The sequence below is a fragment of the Spermophilus citellus genome, assembly GCF_964194105.1.
Source record: "Spermophilus citellus genome assembly, chromosome: 14".
Classification (NCBI taxonomy): Eukaryota; Metazoa; Chordata; class Mammalia; order Rodentia; family Sciuridae; genus Spermophilus; species Spermophilus citellus.
In genome coordinates, this window is record NC_138194.1 from 73,139,817 (window position 1) to 73,162,592 (window position 22,776).

At 35.2% G+C, this 22,776-nt stretch overlaps 1 protein-coding gene across 2 annotated transcripts in view; it reads left to right on the forward strand.

Moving 5' to 3' along the window:
• ZFPM2 (zinc finger protein, FOG family member 2) overlaps positions 1–22,776 on the forward strand; it is a 434,128-nt gene that overhangs the window by 111,985 nt on the left and 299,367 nt on the right. For both annotated transcript variants that reach the window (XM_081266191.1, XM_081266192.1), the window contains one exon: positions 144–242. In XM_081266191.1, coding sequence (XP_081122317.1) covers positions 144–242 — 99 coding nt within the window. The remainder of the gene's footprint in view (positions 1–143; positions 243–22,776) is intronic.

Here is a 22,776-nt window from a genome sequence, read left to right on the forward strand (position 1 = left end):
TTGGGCCTGGGCATTTGTCAGTTATCACATTATATGTAATAAACCTATCGTTAGGCATGTGATGAGGAAATTCTCCTACAAGGATTTGAATGAAAAAGAGGGCTTTGATCATTTCTCTTTTTCTCTCTGTTGGTGTTTATCAGGTGATGAAGGCATCCAGGAGATGGCAGAATCAGATGGGGACACACAATCAGAGAAACCAGGGCAACCTGGAGTTGAGACAGATGACTGGGATGGTCCAGGTAGGACAGAAAATGCAATATTCACCTATCTTTTGCTTTTATTAAAAAATTCACATATTTTTCCTTTAAACTTGAGTAAGCTTGCAAAATGTACAATTTTTCAACTCTGATTAACGCAGACACACAGGCGCTCGAACACACACACACTTTTGTGTGTGCTGGCTACTTGGCAGTTTGAATATACCTCATTATTTAAAGATTTTTATCCTACTGTTAAAACTTGAGAAAAACAAGTGTCATATCTGTTTGAAGTCTCCATAACTTTTTTTCATACTCACTTAAAATTTGTCAGTTCTACTTGCTTTGTTTTTTTTTTGAACAGAAAATCTTTAAGTGACATCCAAATGCAAATTGGGTGCCATTTTGAAAGCTTACAAATAAGTTAGAAACAATACTTCAAAGATCTGTCATTTTCAGTAAGTCATGTTCTAAATCATAGATTGAACCTTAGTATGCATTTAGAAGTTAAGAAAATGTCAAGATACTGTACCCTTTGATTCAAGGTTTTGGCAACATCTTTACTTTTATGAATGAATTTAAACTTGCCTTTCAAGAATCTGACATTGAATCATTTCAGAAAAAAACAAACTGATCAAGAAACTCCAGAACACTAGTATAATTTTATATGAATATATATATTTATAAAATCTCTGTGGTTCTATTTGTTGCTAAGTAATTTACAGTTGATGGTATATTTATAAATGGAGACCATTATTTCATAGGGTTTAAAGATTTAAGTGAGTTTTGAAATAGTTTTAGCCATAATTTCTAAAGCAGTAACATTTTTCATTAAGAAAGATCCCTATATTTCAATCACATTTTCACCCTTGCATGACTTTGCAAATTGCTCTCTGCTGTGCGTGAAGAAGAGAGGAACTCCAGTGGTAATTTTCTGAAACCATCAGCTGGAAAATATAATGCAAACAAAAATGAAGATACAGTATATCTGATTATTATGATGTCATTTCTAATGTTATTCATGATACACACAAATGTTTGTATTCTGTACACTATGGTATAATGCTATACAAGATTTTGGATCAAATTGTATTAAATTTAAAAATAGTATAATGCCATATTTTAAGAGTTTGTAAGACAATATAGACTTCTTATGGTATTTCCACTTTATTGCATAATGCTGCTGACTTCTCAGTGTGGGGAGAGAAGTTTGATTGAGAAAACAAATTGGAAAAAAAATGCTTGGAAAAAAAATCCTAGTTTTGTTGTGAGGTTTACATATAACTTCAAATGAGTGAGTGAATCTTGTCTCTTATTGTTCCTTATTTATGGAATTTAATGTGATTATGTTTAGAAGAATTTTTACACTTAATATCCAATTGGATGGATTTTATATATGTATGTGTTTATATATACCCGCTTACAAACAGCTGCATTCTGTCTTGCTTTCATTGTGGGGTAAATCTGTCGAGGGCAGGTTTTACCTTTTGTATCCAGAGCTCACAGCTTTCCCAGTAACATGGGAGGAAGATGGAAATTCAGAGGGTGTTGAATTACTAAGCATGTGCTGCACACCTAAAGCCAAGTTTTTCAGGAAGCTTTTACAGTTGTGTTATTGGCTAAAAAAGAAAAAAAAAAAGGTATGAACAAGGTAAAGAATGATGGCATCTTTCAAGATGAGAATTTTCAATTTTTAGTTAAATTTAATTATGTATTTGTTTTAAGGTAATTTGTATTCAGTGGATCTAGTGCAATGTTTATACTCTGCTCTGGGTTATATAGATATGTCACAACTTTACAGGGAAAATATATGTCTCTGCCAGGCAGGGTGGTATATGCTTATAATCCCAGCAGGAGGCTGAGGCAGGAGGATGGCACATTCAAAGCCAGCCTCAGCAACTTAGTGAGGCCCTAGGCAATTCATCTGAGATCTTGTCTCTAAATAAAATACAAAATAGGGCTGGGGATGTGGCTCAGTGGTTGAGTGCCCTGAGTTCAATTGTTCAATCCCTGGTTAAAAAGAAAGAAAGAAAGAAAGAAAATAAAGAAGATATGTATCTCTCTAAGTAAATACGGTGACAAGAAATTTTTTGTCCTTGGTGTAACATAAAGTCAATAGCCATTTTTCTCCATAGGTGTTTAGCAAAATCAAAAATTGTTTTTTTTTAATTTTTAAAATGCCTGAATTAATGAAGTTAATTCATAACAAAATAATATATTTTGGACATTTATTATTTTTCAGAGTAGAATATCATTTAATTTCCTTCCATATTCTAAAGAAATATGGAAGATATTTTTGTATTTTGCCTTTTGCAGAAATAGTAATTGCTTCAATATTATTACCTAAACTTTGTCATTCAAAAACATAATTGGTACTTTCTAATTGTATGCAAGAGAGAAAATAGTTCAAATTTTGGTGATAGTTCCAAACAGTTGAAAATGGGCTCTGGATTACAAGGGTTTAGGCTCATGAGCTGGATTTGCCACTCACTAGTCAGGAGATTTGTAGCAAATTGTTTAATTTCATAGTGCCTCCGTATTCATTTGTAAAATGTGGAAAGTAATATTATCAACTTTAGAAAGTTGAATCAGATCACTCACAAATGCTAATTATCATATTGTTATGGCTGTTAGATCTTGAAACAGAAACCTTAAAAATTCTTCTCAGTTTTCAGTACCCTGTAGTTTATCTGATATAACAAGGGGAACCCTTGTTTATTAACTATTTAGTTTTTTGTTTAAACACAAATTATTGATTGAGGCATGAGGTAATGAACCAGGTGTTATTTCAAGGTTTAATTTTAAGGCCCTCCTGCCCAGTACTCACAGTCACCTTAAGAATGACAGATTTCTCTAAAAATAGAAGAGAATCAAAGGATGAGGAAATTATCTAAAGAATGTGAAGCATAGAGCTGACATCATTTAAGATGGATCAGGATTTATCTTATTTTAGAGTTTGATTGAAGAGGACTCTACAACCTTTCTTGATGGCTCAATTCAATAATGAATCAACTCCTGTCTAAAATGTTCTATTTTTATCAAATGCAAATTCCTTAGTGTAAAAATGTTTTGCATTATTTGTTATTCAATGAAAATATATATTCTGGAATTGTGATTTCTCACACCTTTGTTAACTCTTATGATTAGATAGAGCCTAAACAAACTTTAGGAAAATCATCTTATATTTCTGAACATTTCTACAGTGAAATTCTGTAAGGCTTAAATGTTTATTACTCTCATTTAAATATCCTTTAAGTTTCTATAAATCTTTACAGTTTGAATAGAAAGCTAGACATGCTAAAGTTCAGGACAATATACAAGTCATTACCCCATTATTTCAATACTTCACATATTGAATCTAAATTTTAATTTCATTGTTCTGCCTTGCTTTTGAAAAAAATTACCCTGACACTTGCTTGCTTGGAATCTAATTCATATAGAACTTGCTATTCACTGTTCTGCCTTTTCATCTGTTTGCCTTTATTTTTATTATTTAATTTGTCTTCTTTTTAAGTAACTACCTCTTCTTTTATCACCCTTACAAGGTCCTCACAGATTTTCCAGTTTATGAATATTCTTATACATATAATTAATTGCTCAAAAATATTTATTGTGCATCTGCCGTATCATTACAGTTATGAAAAAAGGTAGGGATGGTGCAAAGGTGCAGGATTATGCTGTCTGCACTCTCTTTATGTCATGTTTCCCCTTTAATTGTTCATGTACTGCATTTGAGTCACTGATGCAATAATTAGGCATCTCTTAGCCTTAAAATAGAGCATAGTCTATACTACAGAAGGAAATGTTCACACTTGAGAGTCAGATCTGTTTGTGCTTATATAATGCCTTAAAATTTATGGCATTGTTAAATGGCCAAGCTGCAATTTCTTTATATTTGCAAAGGAAATTAAAATAACTACCTTGAAATATTTTTGTGAGGACAAAAGTTGAAAGAAATTATGCACAGAGAGTCTGCATCACAGCTCTTGAGAGAGCATAGGACTTGCTCAGGGTTGGTGGCTTTCTTTTACTGAAGGATCAAGCCTTATTAAGTGTTTTTCACTGTCTTCTCAGACTGATCAACAATTGGAACTTTATATTATTTTAAAAATAGTGTTCACATCCCTAACTCTCATAAGAAAATTTTTAGAACCACATTTTTATGGCTGCAGTCTGGAGAGCTGACTTATTTTCTTAGATTTAGGAGATGTGGGATATGGAATTCAAGTAAATCCTTATAAAGCCACCATCACTTTTATAAAATAAGAACTTTAAAAGTCACATCTTACTTAATATCAACTCTAAAGAATCTAGCCCTCTGGCTTCTTTTTACAGTTGGGGATATGAATAATTCGGTTTCTCTGGTGTTAGATTGAATGAATCTAGGTCTTACCATCATGTGCAAATAAGTACATGTATCCAAAAAAATGTTTATTCATGCATACATACACAGATATAAATTTGTGGCAAGTAGTTATTTAGTTTCTTTGGCAAAACTTTTTCAAAATAAGTATATACATTTAAATAGATTTTGATATTGATATGTTAGGCTTTGGGTCGTTGCAGTAAAATTAAGTAAAATAAATCCCTTTCTGATTTTATGGAATCAAAACTTGTCTTGAAAATTTGATGAGTTAATTAAATAAAAGTAAATCTTTTTGTTTTATCTGCTATAAAACATCAGCATTTGCTTTTGCATTGATATACAGAATCTAGTATTTATCACAATTATTTTGGGTAGTATAATGAGTGAAAAAGATCAAAAAACATTTCCTCTGTGTATACATTGGTCCTGTCACTTATTAATTGTGTGACTTTGAACAAGCTATTAATAATCCAAGGCCTTAGTGTTTATAAAATGGGGCTAATAATAACTACCTCATTAATGAGATTTTACATGTAAAGCATGGAGCTCAGAGCTTCAAGTACTCAATAAATCACTCTTAATATTACTTTTATTGTCATTTTGGCAATTGTGCCTTAGTAGCCATTATAGTGCCTTCCATATTAGTCCTCATTAAACAGTATAGGGAATTAATTTTGCAAAACGATTTTGTGATGTAAAAATGACCATAAGATTATGTTTACTATCGTCTATTCTACCTAATTTAAAACATTATTCAGCTAAAGAACTTTTAATGTAAATAAATTTTCGAGGTTCAAGACAGACATGAGTACTTGTTGCACATGGACTTAATATTGGTCAAGAAGTCTGTAAATAAGTTGCCTCTTGCAGTTGCTGTTCAGTGTTGTGGGTACATGCAGCTGATTGTGCTAGCTCTGCTTTGTGCTTGAAATTAAACTGGGAAGATGGGAAGTGTTTTGTATAAAGTGGAATGGTAGCTAGAAGACCATTATGAGATAGAAGCACACACTTAATGATACAGTTTTTTTCCCCCCTCTTTACTAGTCCAAAGAAGGGCTTAAAGATTACAGTTCTGATTTCGTTTCCTTTTTGATTGGGAAAATGTGGTAGATATAAGATCTGGGAAATGCCATTTGAAGTAAATTAACAGACACCTATGAAACATAGTTAACCATAGATACAGTCTGACAGTAAGAAGAATATTGTGAGAAGCGGAGGAAATCGTAGAATGACTGTGTATTACTCTGACAGTGAATTGGTATTATCTCTGCTATCAGATAATGCAGTTATCATTAATTTTCACATTTGCATTTCAATCTTTGGAAGGAAATGACTCTTGCCGGATGAAGATAAGAGCTCTGTACCACTATAATGAACCATCATTTTATCCCAAGGCTTTGTGTCCATATGAAAATGAGGCAGGGAGGAGTGTGTGTCTGTGTGTGTGTGTGTGTGTGTGTGTGTGTGTGCGTGCACGTGTGTGTGTGTGTGTGTGTGTGTGTGTGTGTATGGGGGGGCATTAGAAAAATATAACAAAGTGTCAAAAATTGCTGCAGACTTTTGAGCCCTTTATGAAACAAGAGGGGGTAAAAATAAATCTTCTGTACTGTAGTTAAGTGGATATCGGATTAAAAGATGAAAGCCTTCCTCTTTGTAGACCAGAATGCCACATGAACATAGTAAAAAAGTTCTCTTGATCCCATTCCCCTACTCCAGTTTGCACTGTCTTGCAGAATTAGGACACACTACACAGAAACTTAACTAAAATAAAGAAGTAAATAAAAGGGAGGTGGGATCATCACTGTTTGGAAAAGCAGCTTCTTCAAGTCATAAAGAACTGCATAAAACTTGCCACTGAATTATTATTATAATTTATACCTCATTGGCTGTTTAAGAATGGGAATGAAGGACACTTAGATGTTGGCTGCTTTTAGAGTTTGCGAATATCTAATTTGTTTATGTAAGTTAAGTTGAGAAATTCAAATTAAAGGATAAAGAAGTCAAGGTTCATTTGGGGGAGGGCCTTTTCTTGCAGTGACCTTTTCCTCAAACACATGACTGGAAAATGTATACAATGTCATGTTTTATAACTATGTTAAAGTCACCCTGCCCCCCCAAAAAAATGACATAGCATTCTTTTAAGCACCCTTACACCCTGGCTCCATGGTGAATTCACTCATCACCTGTTTACAGTAGAAACTTCCTTAACTATAACTTTCATCTCCTCTCTGAAACTTACTGTTTGCGTTCTATCCCTCCTAAACTAATAGGATGAAGTCCCCTAACCTCCATGACTTCAGAATGTGATGTCATTTGGACACAGGGTTGTTGAAAATATACTTGGTAAAATTATGGTCATATACTAAGTAGGGCAATCTAATTTCAGCTGACCTATGTCCTTTTGCAAAGGGAAACACTGGGAACAGACACACACACATACAGGGAGAACACAAGAAGCCAAAGAATGTCAGAGTTTGCTAGAAGCAAAAGGAGAGGCATGGAAGAGATGCCTCCTCAGTCTTCATCAAGAACCAGCCCCGGGCACTTTCCTCTTCGATGTCTGACCTCCAGAACTGTGAGATGACAAGATTCTGTTTTTTAAGCCATCCAGTTTTTGGTACTTCATTATAGCAGCGATAGCAAACTAACAAAATAACAAAGAGACCAAAGGGACCATCACTTGTATATTTGCTAGCTGTGCTTGTTGTAATTTTTAATTAACTTTAAATATTTTCTAGTCCAATGAAACATGTCCTCAAAGAAGATATACATTTTATTTTATCAAAACTATGTTGCAACCTCTGGAAGGTCTGATAAAGGAACTTTACTAAAAAATTGAAGTATGAGAAATGATTTTTAAGACTTAGGTAGAAAATCCTAAAAATAGTGAAAGAAACTGTATTTAGATTGTTTTGCAGGTGGTTTTCCTATCTCAATCTATTTCAATGAAACAGATTAGAAATTTTAGATGAAACGTTGGATTTTTGTGTGTGTGTGTGTATGTGTGTGTACGTGAAACACCAAACAATGAGTAGTTGTAATAGAACAAAGGAAGCGGAGTCATCAAGGAAGACTAACAAGCAGAGATCAGAGAAGACAGAAACACTAGGAGAAAATACTTTTTGAGAAGGAGGGTGTGATGCCTGGGATAAACAGTGCAGAGAGGTCAAGACAGAGATTTAAAGACTCTCTTTTAAATTTAGTGACATGCAGATATCAGTGATTTTAACTAGGAGACTGACATGTTCAAGTGAGGGGGAAAGAGGAACATGTGGAATCAGCTACTGTAAACAACTACTGTATACTTGAGTGTTCTTGGTAAATATTTGGGTGTCTCTGAAACTGTCCGTTCATTGATAAAATCATTCATTATCGTTAACCTCCTATTCCTGTCTAAGAATTTTCCTTCAGAGGTTAGGGATATGCTTCCAGGCTTGTTTCTGTATTAGACTAGCCTGAACCAACAATGCATTAACTTTTCCAAATTATTTTAGTTTCCTTTCCTGACCCTGCCATACCTCCAGACTTTCAATACTCTATTTCTATTATTTCTTTTAAATTTAATTGTTTCAGCCTTTATCTTTCAATTATTTTGATTTACCAGACATTTAATAATTTTTACTAGGGTTATTATTTTAATGTCATTAACATGTTAGATTTGATTGTTTTATGTGATAATGTGCTATACATTTGATATGGATAAGAGGTATGTCTTCCCTTTCTTTCTAGTATCCAAACAGAAAACAGCCAGTATTTTGATTTTTTAAAAAATTTCTGTTGTTATTTTAACCCAGGAGCACTTTTGGACCTTGGGGACTATTATGTCTTTGTCTTCATAATAAACTCCTACACTTGTTTCTAAGATTGATACTTAGAGCTTGCAGCTCATTTACTCATAAATAAAATTTACATACACATGCCAGATCTTGTACTTCTTCCCTTGTACCTTTACAGACTCAAGTTGAATTAATTAATATAATTAGTTCAAACATTTATTGAAGGAGAACTATGCACTAGGCTCCAAGGATTAAAAAGATGATTTAGATTTAATACTACCTTCTAAAGCCTCATAGTATAAAGGAGAAGACAGACAATGATGAGGTAGTTAACAGACTGGGTTATGGTTGCAACTGTAAAGGCATGTTCAGGGTGTGGAGGTGACAGAGAGAGGACAGTCTTCCACTGGAGAGGAAGCTGGGTGGTGGGGAAAGTGCTGATGGACCAGCTTGCTTTGAGGGAAAAGGGAAGGGTTGCTGATGTTGGTGGTAAGACATGATGCTGACCAATAATATAGGCAATAATGATCTCCTCAAGTGATGCCAAGTACAGGGTGACAAATTCTTATTGGACCTGCTTTAAGATGTCATTAATAGATAGGCACTACTTCTTTTTGTTTTTTTCAAAATGTGATTTCATAGTGTGTGTGGTATATTTGCTGCAATTTTGCCTGTGTGGAACCTCCGTTCTCCAGATAGACCCATTAGCTATATGGCACTAACTTTCCTATCACTGTCTGACAGAAGAATGGGAGAGTGTTACTCTGCTAGGCTCCCATCACAGAATACCACCTTAGGTGGCTTAACAACAGAACTTTATTTCCTCACAGTTCTGAAGGCTGGACGTCAATGATCAAGATGCCAGCAGGGTTGGTTTCAAATGAGGCCTCTCTTCCTGGCTCGAAGATGGCTGCCCTCTCACCCTGTCCGTCACAGGCCTTTGCTCTGTGTGCCTAGATTCTTGGTGTATCTTTCTTTTCTTATAAGGAAACCAGTCCTATTGGATTGGGGTTTCACCTTGTGACCCTGTTTAACCCTTATCACTTCCTTAAAGGCCATATTAGGGAGTAAGTCTTTAACAATGAATTTGAAAGAAACATCATTCAGTGCATTCCAGGGTAGATTGTTGACACACTAACCAAAGTCAAGGAGAGTGTGGGAAGATTTCTAGAAGACAGGAAAGGTCAGCAATCAGCAGTGGGGCCTTAGTTTTTAGAGAGAGGGGACAATTTGCCCTTTTTTATTTCTGAATCTAAAATCCCCACAGGACCAACTAGCATGAGCTGTGGTCCTGCTCTGGGAAAGAATGGTTGATCTGAGATGTCAGTGTGAATTGAGTGAGTGGAACCCTGAAGCCCAAAAGAGCCACCATGACACGTTGTCTAGGAGCAGAGCCTGTTGGTGTATCAACTCTGTGGAAGAGAGCTCATTGTCCAGTACAGGAAAGGATTTTAGTGGTGACCCCAAGACACAGAGAACAAAGCAAGGGTTCTATGTTCCCCTAATTGCTACTTAGGATATAGAAATGGGGCTCAGTGGGGGAGCGCTTTGAAAATCTGGAGTACATAAAGAAGGTCTCAAGAATGAGAGGTTTTCATTGAGACAGAATGGGTGAATTTTGCCCAGAGCTGATGAATGAGGGCATAGATACAGAGAACCCAGAGAAGGAGGCACCTGCTGGTTATAGATGCTAGTTAAGTTCTCTTAGTGAACATGATGGAAAGTAGAGGAGGGGGAAAACATTCCATCTTTCCAGACGAAGGGTGCATAACCCATGCAGCATAATGTGGACTGTGATTTAGGGTTAGAATTCAGACAGGGACTCACATTAGACACAAGCATTCTCTGTAATAGCGTATTACAGTAGTTTAGATCAGAATGTGATATAGAGATTTCTAATGCAATAAAAAGTGTGCTCATTGTGAAAATGGCCCAGGAAAAAGGAAGAAGAGAAACACAGAGATGTGTATGTTTAAAATATATACATATATTTAAATACATACATAATTAAACATATTATGTGAATATATTTTAATATAAATATATACTTAAAATAGAACAAAATAAATACATATATATTTTAATTGTACTCTCTATATGTATATATGTATATACTCTCTCTCTCTCTCTCTCTCTCTATATATATATATATATATATATATATATATATATGTATTTTTTTAAGGAAAAAAAAATACAAATTTTTCTTCCTCAGAGCAAAGTAAAAGCAAGGGTTTCCTTAAGGTTATATTAATAAAATGAACCCTTTTTTCACTGTGTTAGGGATTAAAACTGTTTTTTAAAATATTTTACCTGTTGTTAATGTTTGTATTTATTTACTTTTTATTTTAAATTAAAAAACAAATATGAGATTTTATGAAGCAATCACATATAATGGACCATTTTTGAAATAATAGTGAGCATTATAGGAAAAATCTTCAATTATAATGAATAAGTAGATATTTTCCAAAAGCCCAAATTATTCACTCATATAAAATCATAATTAGAATTATATGGCAAAATTAATTTCCTATAAAATAGGGTGTTCTGTCTGAGAAAATGGAAACAAATTATTTTTGGAACTCACGTAGCTTAAGGCTAACATTCCATGCCAATAATTCATGATTAATATATAGTAGAATATTTTAGCACATTTTTAAAATTAAATAAGTTTTTAGCTAACTCAGACTTTTGGGATTTATTCATTCTTTATTTTTAAAGGAAAACATAGTAAAATGAAAAAGTTTCATTTTTTATTATACTATGATAAAGATGGCATTACATTTAACTATTACAAAAGTGCATGGAATATTGCAACCCCTGTTAAAAGACCTGAAATTAGTAATACTCCTAACTCCCTTTGGGCATTTAATATTCGGTCCATATAATTCAGGACTTGTCATCTAGTTGGCTCACTGACAGCATTTTCTGAAATCTTAAATCATTCTAAAAGCCAAAAGCCGAAAAAAAAAAAAAAGGACTAATAAAGAGAAAATTAGTAAAGAAGAGTTCCTAAAGCATTTTTTTTCAGTGCTATTCTCTTGAAATGATCAAAATTAAAACTATCATCTAGAATCAGTGTTGGGGTGATAAAACTCTGCTTCTTGGCAATGCTTTCTGTCCTGTGAACTTTCTGGCTTTCCTTTTTTCATTCGTAGCTGTTGTAACTATGATTTGTTGAGTGTTCACTATGTGTGTTACAGGCAAGAAGGATGTAAGAGCAAACAGACTCTCATTGTTTTTCTTTCTAACAACTCCATGGATATTATTCTCATCTAGGCCAATGAGGAAATTGAGACCCAGGAACATTAAATAACTTGCCTAAGGTCACACAGCCTGTTTTAGTCAGCTTTTTCATCGCTGTGACCCAAAGACCTGACAAGAACAATTTTAGAGGAGGAAAAGTTTATTTGGCACTTAGAGTTTCAGAAGTCTGAGTCCATAGGCTGCTGGCTCCATTCCCAGTGCTCCAGTCAGGCAGAGCATCATGGAGGAAGAGTGTGGGGGAAAACAGTGGCTCAGAACATCACGTCAAGAAGCAGAGAGACTCCCCTAACCACGGAAAAAATATATACCCCAAAGGCACATTCCTAGTGACCCACCTCCTCTAGCCACACTCTACCAACCTACAGTTACCACCCAGTTAATCCTTACCAGAGCATTAAATACTGATTAGGTTAGGGCCCTCACAACCCAATTCTTTCACATATTAGCTTTCTTACATCATCTCACACATGAGTTTCTGAGGAAGAGCCAACATCCAAACCATAACACACTCCTAATCCTGGAATTGAAATTAAGCAGCAGGACTCCGGTGAGTATACACATGTCTATTTACTTTTTCTGTTTTTTTTTTTTTATGCAACTAGCCTCTTCTTGATAGTGGTATTCATTACTTGCTACCATATTTTTTCATCCCTTCACTTAGGTAGATTTCTATGTATCTTTTTTCTTCTCTAAAAGATAATCAAGGAGCAACATGTTTTATATTTCTGTAAAACTATTTATTAAGATAAATTCATACTTTAATAAAATTTGGGGAAATTTCTCGTACATAACTTTTTAGTTACTCTGTTTAGTTTTCATTTACCTGTTGCCATCCTAAAAAATACATATCCACTATTCTTTAAGCATCCTGTCTCCAGGTACTGTGCTTTGTTTCACTAAGGAAGTTGAAGTTTAAAACAGTAATGTGTTGACAAGTTACCTCCCAGGATTCTAATGCTATCTAGATAGACCATCAATGAGGCTGGCAATTTGCCTTCAGAGGGTGCTATCTTTATTCTTGGTACTACATGAACTGCCCTGATTGTCTCCTTTAATTCTCACAAGAAGCTAGATAGGTTGTCCTCTTTTAAGAGCTAAGAATGTTAAATCTTGGTCTAGTTAGGGAGCTTTTCTACCTAGTGTTATTGCTGATAGGGATAGAGACAGGCTGGACCTTAGTGCTTTCCCCCTGCTGATGGTGATAGTCTGAGAAGGAAGAGAGACTGGCGTCACAGAAGGTCAATTCCAGGGAAGGAAAATAGGGGTCATGGGAGACATATTGTGAGATGAAACTTGCTTGCTTTTCTTTCCTTTTTTCCCCTTGTGTGTGTTGTAGGGATTGGACCTTGGCACATTAGGCAAGCACATTACCACTAAGCTAGGTCCTGAAAATTGCTTTCAAAGTCTGCTCCTCCACATAACTGCTCAATAAACTTGGACAAATCTTTCCAGATCACTTACCTTTTCTGCCCACCACTTTTCTCATCTGTAAGTTAGGAGAGCTGTAGACCTGCTTCACAGGGTTCTGCGTTATGAGAGTGAAGCAACGAGAAGGGTGTTTGGCACAGAGCAAGTGCTACGGGAGGGCCGTAAACATGACATTATCATTGTCATCCACATCATCATCATTCTTTTTATATAGCCAGATAGTTTCTGTCTAAAATCTTGCTTCCCTCTTATTTCTTCTTCTCCATTCTATTTCTTTAAATAGTGAATTGAAATAGCAAGTCAGGTTGCATCTATTTTTTTTTTTTCAGAAAATTAGGGTCTGTTATAGGATTCTACTTAGTAGAGATGAATCTGAAGTACTCAAATATCTTAGATTTTTTTAAAAAATTAAGGCATTTAAAGCTTATGCTCAGCCTCATTCCACAACATATTTGGGGTAACATTTAAAACATGAAATATAAAATGATAGAAAAATTATTAAAGCAAATGAAAGAAAACATGGACAGAAAACAATAGAAGCAGGGATAATATCATTACATGGATAGTTAAACTATTGAGTCCAGAATGGGCTAAAAATGTGATTGTAATCTTCCTCACAGCCAGTCTTTGAAAGACTGTTCTTACATTCATTTGTTATTGATCAATATTATGGGTAACTATGTTGAAAAGTTATAACATGATCCTCAAAGAAAATAAAAGAATGCTCACTTTTGTTAGATTATAGTAATATTGCAAAAATAGTGATGGTGCTAAAAACTTGCAATTGGAGAAGAGCAGTTAATGATGACTCAGGACAAAATATTTATTCATTTATCTCTAAACAAGCAAATTAGCAAATAGATATATAACTAACTGCCAGATCTCTTTAGGCTTTCATGTAGACCTGAGATGAAAAGTCCTAAGTTTACCCAGGAGGTCTTGACTCTCCTCTTAATGAGGAGATGTGATGTGAATTTTTGATCTTTTTAAAAAGATCATTTTTAGTTTTTTTTTTTTCTGAAAAGAATATATTCTTATCTGTTCTATGGATGATTACATACTGTATTGCCCTCCTTTTCTCATTCAGAATTCTATACTCAACTTTCAACTTCTTCACTTAAATGCTTGAAGAACCCTGGAACTGAGCCTTCTTGTTTGTTTGATTGATTGTTTACTCATGTGATAGTCGTGGATTTTGTGAAGAATGCATATGACAGGATTAGTGAAGTGTAGTGTCCTCACCTGTCTCTGGGATATCCTTCTCTTTGGATTTCTGAGGACCTCTCAGCTTTTTACAACTGCTTCACTATTTCTCTTTTCCCTTTTTCTTTTGAGCCCTGCCTTCTGCAGATCTCTCCAGACATTCTGAGCAATTATTCCAATGAGCTCTCTCTTTTTTTTTTTTTTTTTTTTTTTTGGTACTGGTGATTAAACTTAGGGGCACTCAACCACTGAGCCATATCACCACCACTATTTTGTATTTAGAGACAGGGTTTCACTGACTTGCTTAGTGTCTCACAGTTGCTGAGGCTGGCTTTGAACTGGTGATTCTCCCACCTCAGTCTCCTGAACCACTGGGATTACAGGCATATGCCACTGTGCCCCACTTCCTATGAGATCTTTATTCTCAGTTGGTTTTATATGTTTTAAATTTTATGGCCCATCCAAAACCGTTCAATTTACTTTCTGAAGGAAAAATAATAAAGTACAAAATGTTACCAAATCCTTGTTCCTGCGTTTTGAAATAAAAGCCCGGAACATTTGCAACTTTTTACTTTGGATACTTTTATAGAAATTCCTTTTTGAAGAAGTCAAATATATGCTAACATTATTTTAATAAAACTTCCGATGAGAAAATGATGTCCATAGAACTGGGATCGGGGGAGGGTTTACAGTGAATAGCAGATGATACCCGTATTCAATAGGGAGCTCTTAAAAATAGAGCCAATGTATAAGACATTTTTTGCAGATTTCAATTTGTAGGAAAATGATTTCATTAGAGGGGGGAAAAGAGAGAGAAAACCATCAGTCAAGATGTGGGAGAATGCAGACTCCTGATGAGACCAGCCAAGAAGACAAACTCAGTGTACAGATGCAGATTAGACCTCAGAAGATGAGGGTGTAAAAGGGATTTAATGGTGGGGTGGATTATAGAAATCCATGTAACAATGTTAAATAATTATAGTTCCAGCCGAGATCAAAGCAGTGCTGATTGAACACCCTCAAGCTGTTAACATGAAGTATCTTGAAGGGGAAAAATCCTGCCTTAGTAAACTCACCAGAGAGATTGGTCAGCTTGGGCAAACAAAGTCTGTGATCTTGCCCCAGCCCCACTGTACTGCAAGTACCAATTGTCGGGAGGAAAGATGGAGGAGGAGCCCTTTAGGGAATTCTTCCTCTGGAGCTCCATCTGAAAACAGACTTTGGGGACTGTGTGGAATTTGTTTGAAAATGCTCAGAAAATATGCCCACAAATAAACCCTTTTTTTTGGAGGGGGGCACAAAAGATATTCGCTGTAGGGTTTTACAGATGTTACTAGGAAATTCTATAACTGATTTACTTACCATTCTTAATTTTTTTCCTTTGGTGAAAATTTTATTTTTATTTTTTTACAGCATGAATATATCTATCTGCAAAAGGAAAAAAAAAGAATCTTGATTATCAAGGAAAAAAAATGAGAATACATCCATGCCTGTGGGTTTGTTTGATTTTGTAATGTCCCCAACACATAATAAAATGTAGAATTGGAAAAGAATTGAAATTAGTTCTAAAATGAGTCAGCCATTTAAATTAACCCAAACCATTAAATTAACCCAAATTCAAATTGGGTAAATTTAATGTAGAACTATGTCTATAACTACTCATCTATGTATATATCTATAATAAAAGAAAGGGTAGCATAGTTTTTATACCTTGCAGGTACATTTTTATTTACTTTACAAAAAAAATTAAATGGCTTATTATTTTTAAGTCACACTAAAATAAAAAGCCAACGATTATTAAAACTTGATTTATAGATGGTATATGTCTACCACGTCAAATGTATAGTTGATGTAGGTACTTGAACTTTATAGTGACATAAAGATTTAAATTGTAAAACTGAAAAGCCAAATATTTGCAGATGTTTTTAAAACACTTTAGGTATTGTGGCTGGACTTAATACCTGAGGAGAATTAAGGCAGATATTTCAAAAAGTACATAATATTTCTACTATGACAATAGTTTTAAGATTCTATAAGTGTGGTCCAAAACCAGTGTAAAGGCAATGACTCATTGCAGTTAGGTGATGAGGGGTTCGAATCATGGCCTTGGTTATATAGAGGTTTTATGATGTTGTATTTAATTTTAATATTTTAGTTTGAATGCATCCTCTTTGCCAAACTAATTTCTATTTTTATGGGGGTGTGAGTGTGTTAACTCTGATATCTTTTGTCATCTGTGGAAAACATCATTTCTCATTTTAAAACATTATTTTAAATTCATATTTATGTGGTATTGGGAAAATGATAAGAAGTTGTAGGATTAAACAATTTTAATGAATATATACTGAGGCTTCCTAATGCAGTTTAAAAACAACAATAAAACAGTATAAATTAACACAATTTCTACAGGCTACCAGCTAATTATTAGTTAGTTTTATGGTTTCCCACACATTTTTATGATGTCGAATCTTTTTAAAGCTGGTCTTATGTTTTTAACAATTGAATAATTTGGTTATTTTATTTTCATATTTTTTATTGTGCCTTTCTGCTCACATACACACAAGTCACTTTTTTCATGGTTATTTTTATAGATCCTCCTGTACCACAGAGGTTCATTCATGAGATACTGAAGAGGTTAATTTACTGCCCACATTATCTGTACTGAAATGTAACTTCATATTTTGACTTTCATTTTACATGTTTGTCTAGCATACTGTCATTCTACCTCCCATATAAGTATATACTTGAGAATAAACACCAAATGTAATGATTTTTTTAAATTGCCTGTTTTCTTAATTTGATGAAATATTTTTGTTCTGAGAGTACAAGAGACTTAATGACTATTGATGAGTTCAGGGCAGAACACAAATTCTGAAATTATACTAAAGTGAAAAAACCTAGAATGTTTATTCAGACAAAAAGGTGTTTGAATCCTGATTCAATATTAAATTATATACTAGTTGAGTGACCTTGGAAATTTTGTCCCTTTTCTCTGAGTTTCAGTTTCCTCATGGAAATGTACCTGCCTCCCATATCTGTCCTTGGAATTAAGCAAGGCCAAGTGAAACATTACCTATATTTCTTCCCACAAGCTGCAGAGATGGGCAGATGGAGGATTCCCATGGAAACTGCCCAACACCCTTCATATTCCAGACAAATCATAGCAAAGTTTGAGTGGAGAACTCTAACCTTGAGCCCATGTTTCCTAAATATGTACCTCATTCCAGTACAACTAATTTTACCAAAGTGAAAAATAATCTTGGAATGATAGTGATTTTAGCCAACTTCCTTTATGTCCACCTACTGTTATGCTTACAATGTGTCTTTAAATAAAGGAAGCACAATCCATACATGCCTAGCACAGACCTGGACTCAGTTACTGAGATGAGTCCATTATTGCTACCAAATTACCAGTAGTCTGTTACTGAAGACTACTGGTAATACTGGCTTTTTAAAAATATGTTAAGCACCGGGAGTTAGTATGAGTTGAATTTCTATGTGTAACAGAGATTCTGCTAGACACAGAGAATGAATGATCAATAAGACAGGAGTAAGATCTAATCTTCTGAAGATTGCACTCCCCTATGAACATGGTGTGAAACGCACTCAGGTACCATGAAATAGATCAAACATTGTTAAACAATGTTTATTTTAATGATTCTAAAAGTAATAGGCTCAGTGTTTGAAGAAAATGAAAAGAGTGGTTTGAAAGTCATGGAAGGAAATGGGTATTAGGCAAAAATCTGCTCACCCTCAGAGTTGGGGACTTTCCTCACTTTATTACTACCCTCAAAACCTTCTTGAAGGATGATCTCTGATTTTTCCAGTACCACTTCTGTCTCCACCATCACCAGATTCCCTATCTCACTGCTCTTGGTAGGATTCTCATCACTTCATTTTATCATCTTTGTTTAATAAATCATATTTACTTCCCCAGCATCTGGGCCTCCTACTTACATCTCTCTTTTTAGTGTTCAATCAAGTACTTTTTCCTCCTGTGTCAGTCACAAAACTCATACTCTCATGACTCCCTGAGGACTCTTCTCAGTGTTACTCGACATTCATTTGTCTGCCATATTTTCCTTTCCTTCTGGAGTACCTACTTTCTTTATCCTTGGGTATCTCATTGTACTTGTGGTCCGTCATCACCTCCTGCAAAATCACAGACACCATGTCCCTTCCTATTAAAAATGAATTTTGCCCACTTAGAAATTCCTCTCTCTGTGTATAACCTTCAGTGCTGTTCCTTGCAATTTCATGAAGAGCCTCGATAGCTCCTGGCTCCTGGCTTCATTTTCAGTATTACTCAGTCTCAATTGCATAGTACTCTGACCTTGAACTCTTTGTGTTTCTGGCTTATCATTGCTTTTCTTTTCGGATGAACAATAGATTGTATCACTTGGGGAAAAACATCTTAGCAATGTTAAATTGAGCACTCACTATATGCCAGGCACTGTGCCACACACTTACTGAACAACATCTCAGGCGATCCTCTTCACAATCTGAAGGCCCAAGAGCATCACTTCACTCTTTTTGACATTATTGCAAATTTAAATCATTGCTACTTTGCATCTATTCTGTAATAACTTCATATATAAGTTCCCACAGTAGTTGTTTTGAAACTCTATCTTTGAACCACTAATCACCATTCCTTTCTGCTTTGCTCTCAACTAATCTGTTGAATGCAGGGTAGTTATTTTTTACATGAGGGATTCCTTCTTGAAGACCTTTCTAAATTCAAACTCTTACTTGTCTCATAGGGGGTAAAAAGTAATATAGAGGTGGCGGGGGGCAGGAGGTAGTGGTGGTGGGGGGTCAGGTGCTCTCTCAGAGCACATAAATGTAGAATCATTGTAGCTTAGAGGTATTACAACCACTTTGATCCTGGAGTCATGTCACCAGAAATTTTTCCCTATTATCTTTGTCCACTTACATAATAAGTTTTGCCAACTTCAAGGTGAATCTGCTTTAATGTTGCTTTAATTTTCTCAGCGTGATCTCTCATATTTCAGAGTGCTCCCTCTTAAATTAATTGCTGCTTGTGATTAAAAGAAAATGGCCTCCCTATTATGTGAGGATTTCCTGTCATGAACTTCTCTTTTTGTTTTATAGCTCCTTATCCTCTCATGCTTCTCCCCCCCCCCTCTCTCTCTCTCTCTCTCTCTCTCTCTCTCTCCTTCTCTCTCCATCCTCTGATCCTTTTCATCAAAGGGTCTCTAGTTTTTCCTTCTTTCTTCAATTTCTACGTGGCTACTTTCTTCTTTACCTGCCCATCTTTCCCCAACTCAAGTATTCACGCATGCATGCATTTTTTTTTTTTGGAAAAACATTTATTGTACATGTCAAGGTGAAGGATCAGACTTGCTGAAGTCAGATGTTATTTTCACCACCTCCTGGGTTTGAGACGGTGAGACTCTGAGCAAGTTCCTTAACCTCATATGCCTCATCTGTAAAGCAAGAATGTTAGTCATTGCATCAATCATAAATGAGAATAGCTGAAGTTTGTTGAAAACTTTCTACATTCCAGTAAGTGTTTTACCTGTACTAATTCAGCTTCATAAAACACTATAGTATAGATACTGTTAATAATCCTGTGTTTTGCCTGTGAGATCATACATTTTCATAATTTCTTAGAGTCACAAAGCTACCTAGTTCCTCTGAGGGTTAAACAGACAGACTCATCCATACACACTGCTTAGCAAAGTGCCTGGTATACAACAAATGCTCAAAAACATTTAACTGTTACAGTTATTAACATCCTTATTAGAAGTAATTCTATTTCACCACCCAACAAATACTTAAAATATTGTTGTTATGAAAATGAGATGCTAGGCATTGTGCTAAGAGCTGTGAGTGTGAAGCACATAACAAATAAAATGGCTCTCCCTGGGAAACTTGAAATATGTTAAAGAAATTTTTTTTAAAAACTCATTTTCTCTTCCCCTCTACGTTTCCTTCTTCATCATCTTCTTTTTTAAATCTTCTTTCTTATGAGAGACAACAGGGCTGAAGAACATGCACTGGAGCCCCAGTGCAGACTCACTAACTGTCATGGCTCCTGTTTTCCAACTGTGTGACTCTGACAAAGGCATTGCTGTGCCTTAATATTTTCATCAGCAAAATGGGCTGAGTCTATTTCTACCCTGGAGGGTTATTACAAATATTAATGTTTTCAGGTTAACACAGCTAGAAACTTTGGGTACAGTAAGCAACTGTGCAAGTGTAAGCTGGTTTTCCTCTACCTTTTCTTATCTAACTGCACATTTAGATGTGAAAAGTTTAGAGTGTATATTTTATTGATTAGTATTGTTTAATTATTTATATAGTTCCCTGCTCTTAATTATCAAATATTTAATATTTTACATGTCCCCTTAAAATCACTAAATTGAAAATTATTTAAAATTCTATTCTATTTTATTCATTTTCTATAAAATATTGGCTCAGATTTTTAAAACATTCATTACTCCTGCACTATAAGATGTGGCTTTTGTGGTTTGATTGCTTATTGCATATACTTAAAATCTTTTTTCTACATGTCTCATTAGAAAGTTTCTGTTTAGGGCTGGGGATGTGGCTCAGTGGTAGAGTGCTGAGCACGTGTGAGGCACTGGGTTCAATTCTCAGCACCTCATATAAATAAAGTCAATTGACAACTAAAAAACAAAAAAAAAATAAAGAAAGAAAGAAAGTTTCTGATTATCCCTTGAACTTTTCTTAGTCGGTCAGTTTTATTTTGTTTGTGATTTCTACATGCTTTCTTGTTTGGTTGTTTTCATCTCTGAATTTCATTGGAAAACAATGAACATGCTCAATACCATCTTTAGGACTTTTGTTTTAGTCAGCTTCTTCACTGCTGTGACTAAATGATCGAACCAGCACAATGATAGAGGAGGAAAAGTTTATAGAGGAGGAAAAGTTTATTTGAGGGCTCAACAGTTTCAGAGGTCTTAATCCATAGAAGGCTGGCTCCATTCCTCAGGGGTCCAGGTGGGGCTGGACATCATGGCAGGAGAGGGTGGCAGATGGAAGCAGCTCACATGACCTCCATGATCAGGAAACAGAGAGAGAGACTCCACTCTCCAGATACAAATAAATACTGAAAGCCACGCTCCAGTTCCCACCTCCTGCAGCCACACCCTACCACTTCAGTAACTAGTTAATTCCTATCAGGGGATTAATTCACTGATTAGGTCAAGGCTCTTACAACTCAATCATTTCTCCTCTGAACCTTTTTGCATTGTCTCACATGTGAGCTTCTGGGAGACACTTCATCTGAACCGTGACAACAGCCTTGAGCAGGTAGGTGTTTTCTTTATATGTGGTTGCTGTATATTAATTGCAGCCTTACTAGGTTTGGAGCCACAAAGTTGAGCAAGGTATGCCATTTGCAGCTCAAGTCACTCATTGCCTGGGTGGGAGAGAGGCAGAAACATACCTCCTTTGGATTTGTCATGGTCAACACTATTTTAGGACAGTAATCAAAATTGCAAGGAAACACTGAAAAGCAGTTAATCAGTCTTTTCTGGTCCAATGTGGTATGAAAATATCAAGATTGGGTAAAATCTTTTTGGACCCAGAGGGGATCTCTTACTCAGTTAATTCATGGCAGGATTAATTGCCTGTCAAGTCAGATGATCAGCATGTAGATTGTGGCTGGACAAGAACTAAATTTTTTTTCTCTCAAAAATTTAGGATGAAGATGGAGAGTTGTTCTGATTGGGCATAGATAGTGTGCAAGCAGAATTCTTTCCATATTCCCAGATAGAAGCTTCTCTGATGAGCACTTCTTAAGTTCTCCATTAATATCTTAATCTCCATTTATGCCTAGAATTTCAGTTCTGACTATAGCAGAAACTCTGATTAATTATAACTTTATCAGGAGCATTATTAAATTTGATGTACCTGCATAGTCTCTTTATCATAAAAATAATTTAGATTAAACTGGTGAAGTTTGACCTTCTCACAGTGTCAGTTGGATTATTACCCAGGACCCTAATTTTCTAGGCCAGTGTTCCATAAAATGTGGTCCCTGGATTACTTGAGCACCATCCCAGATAAACCACATAATAAAATCCATAAAATTTTATGCACAATGGTCTTTGAGAACCTATATACATACATACTTGCAGAATGAATTGGAGGCCAATGAGCTTAGATGTAATTTAGCAAAATTTAGGAGAAATTGTAGGTTTTATTCAGCACCCCTACATGCTTTTAGAGAACCAAAATAATATTGTTGTAGATTTTCTAACATAAGCAGAGTAGTCCCTGATTATCTGTTTGGTACTGCCAAGGTAAGACATGACAGCTGCTGGGGAACCTGAAATCACTAAGTTATCAATTCATTACTCCATCCCAGTTTTATCCCTGGTGGCTTATTAGAAAATATTTTTTTTTCAACCAACATCACAGATGCTTTTCATCAAATCAGTAGTAATTGGAGTTAACACAACTTAACCTCTACAACTACAGAACAATTTAAATATGAAAAATACCTGGACTCTGGCTTCTGGACATGGCTGGTGGTTTTGCATGT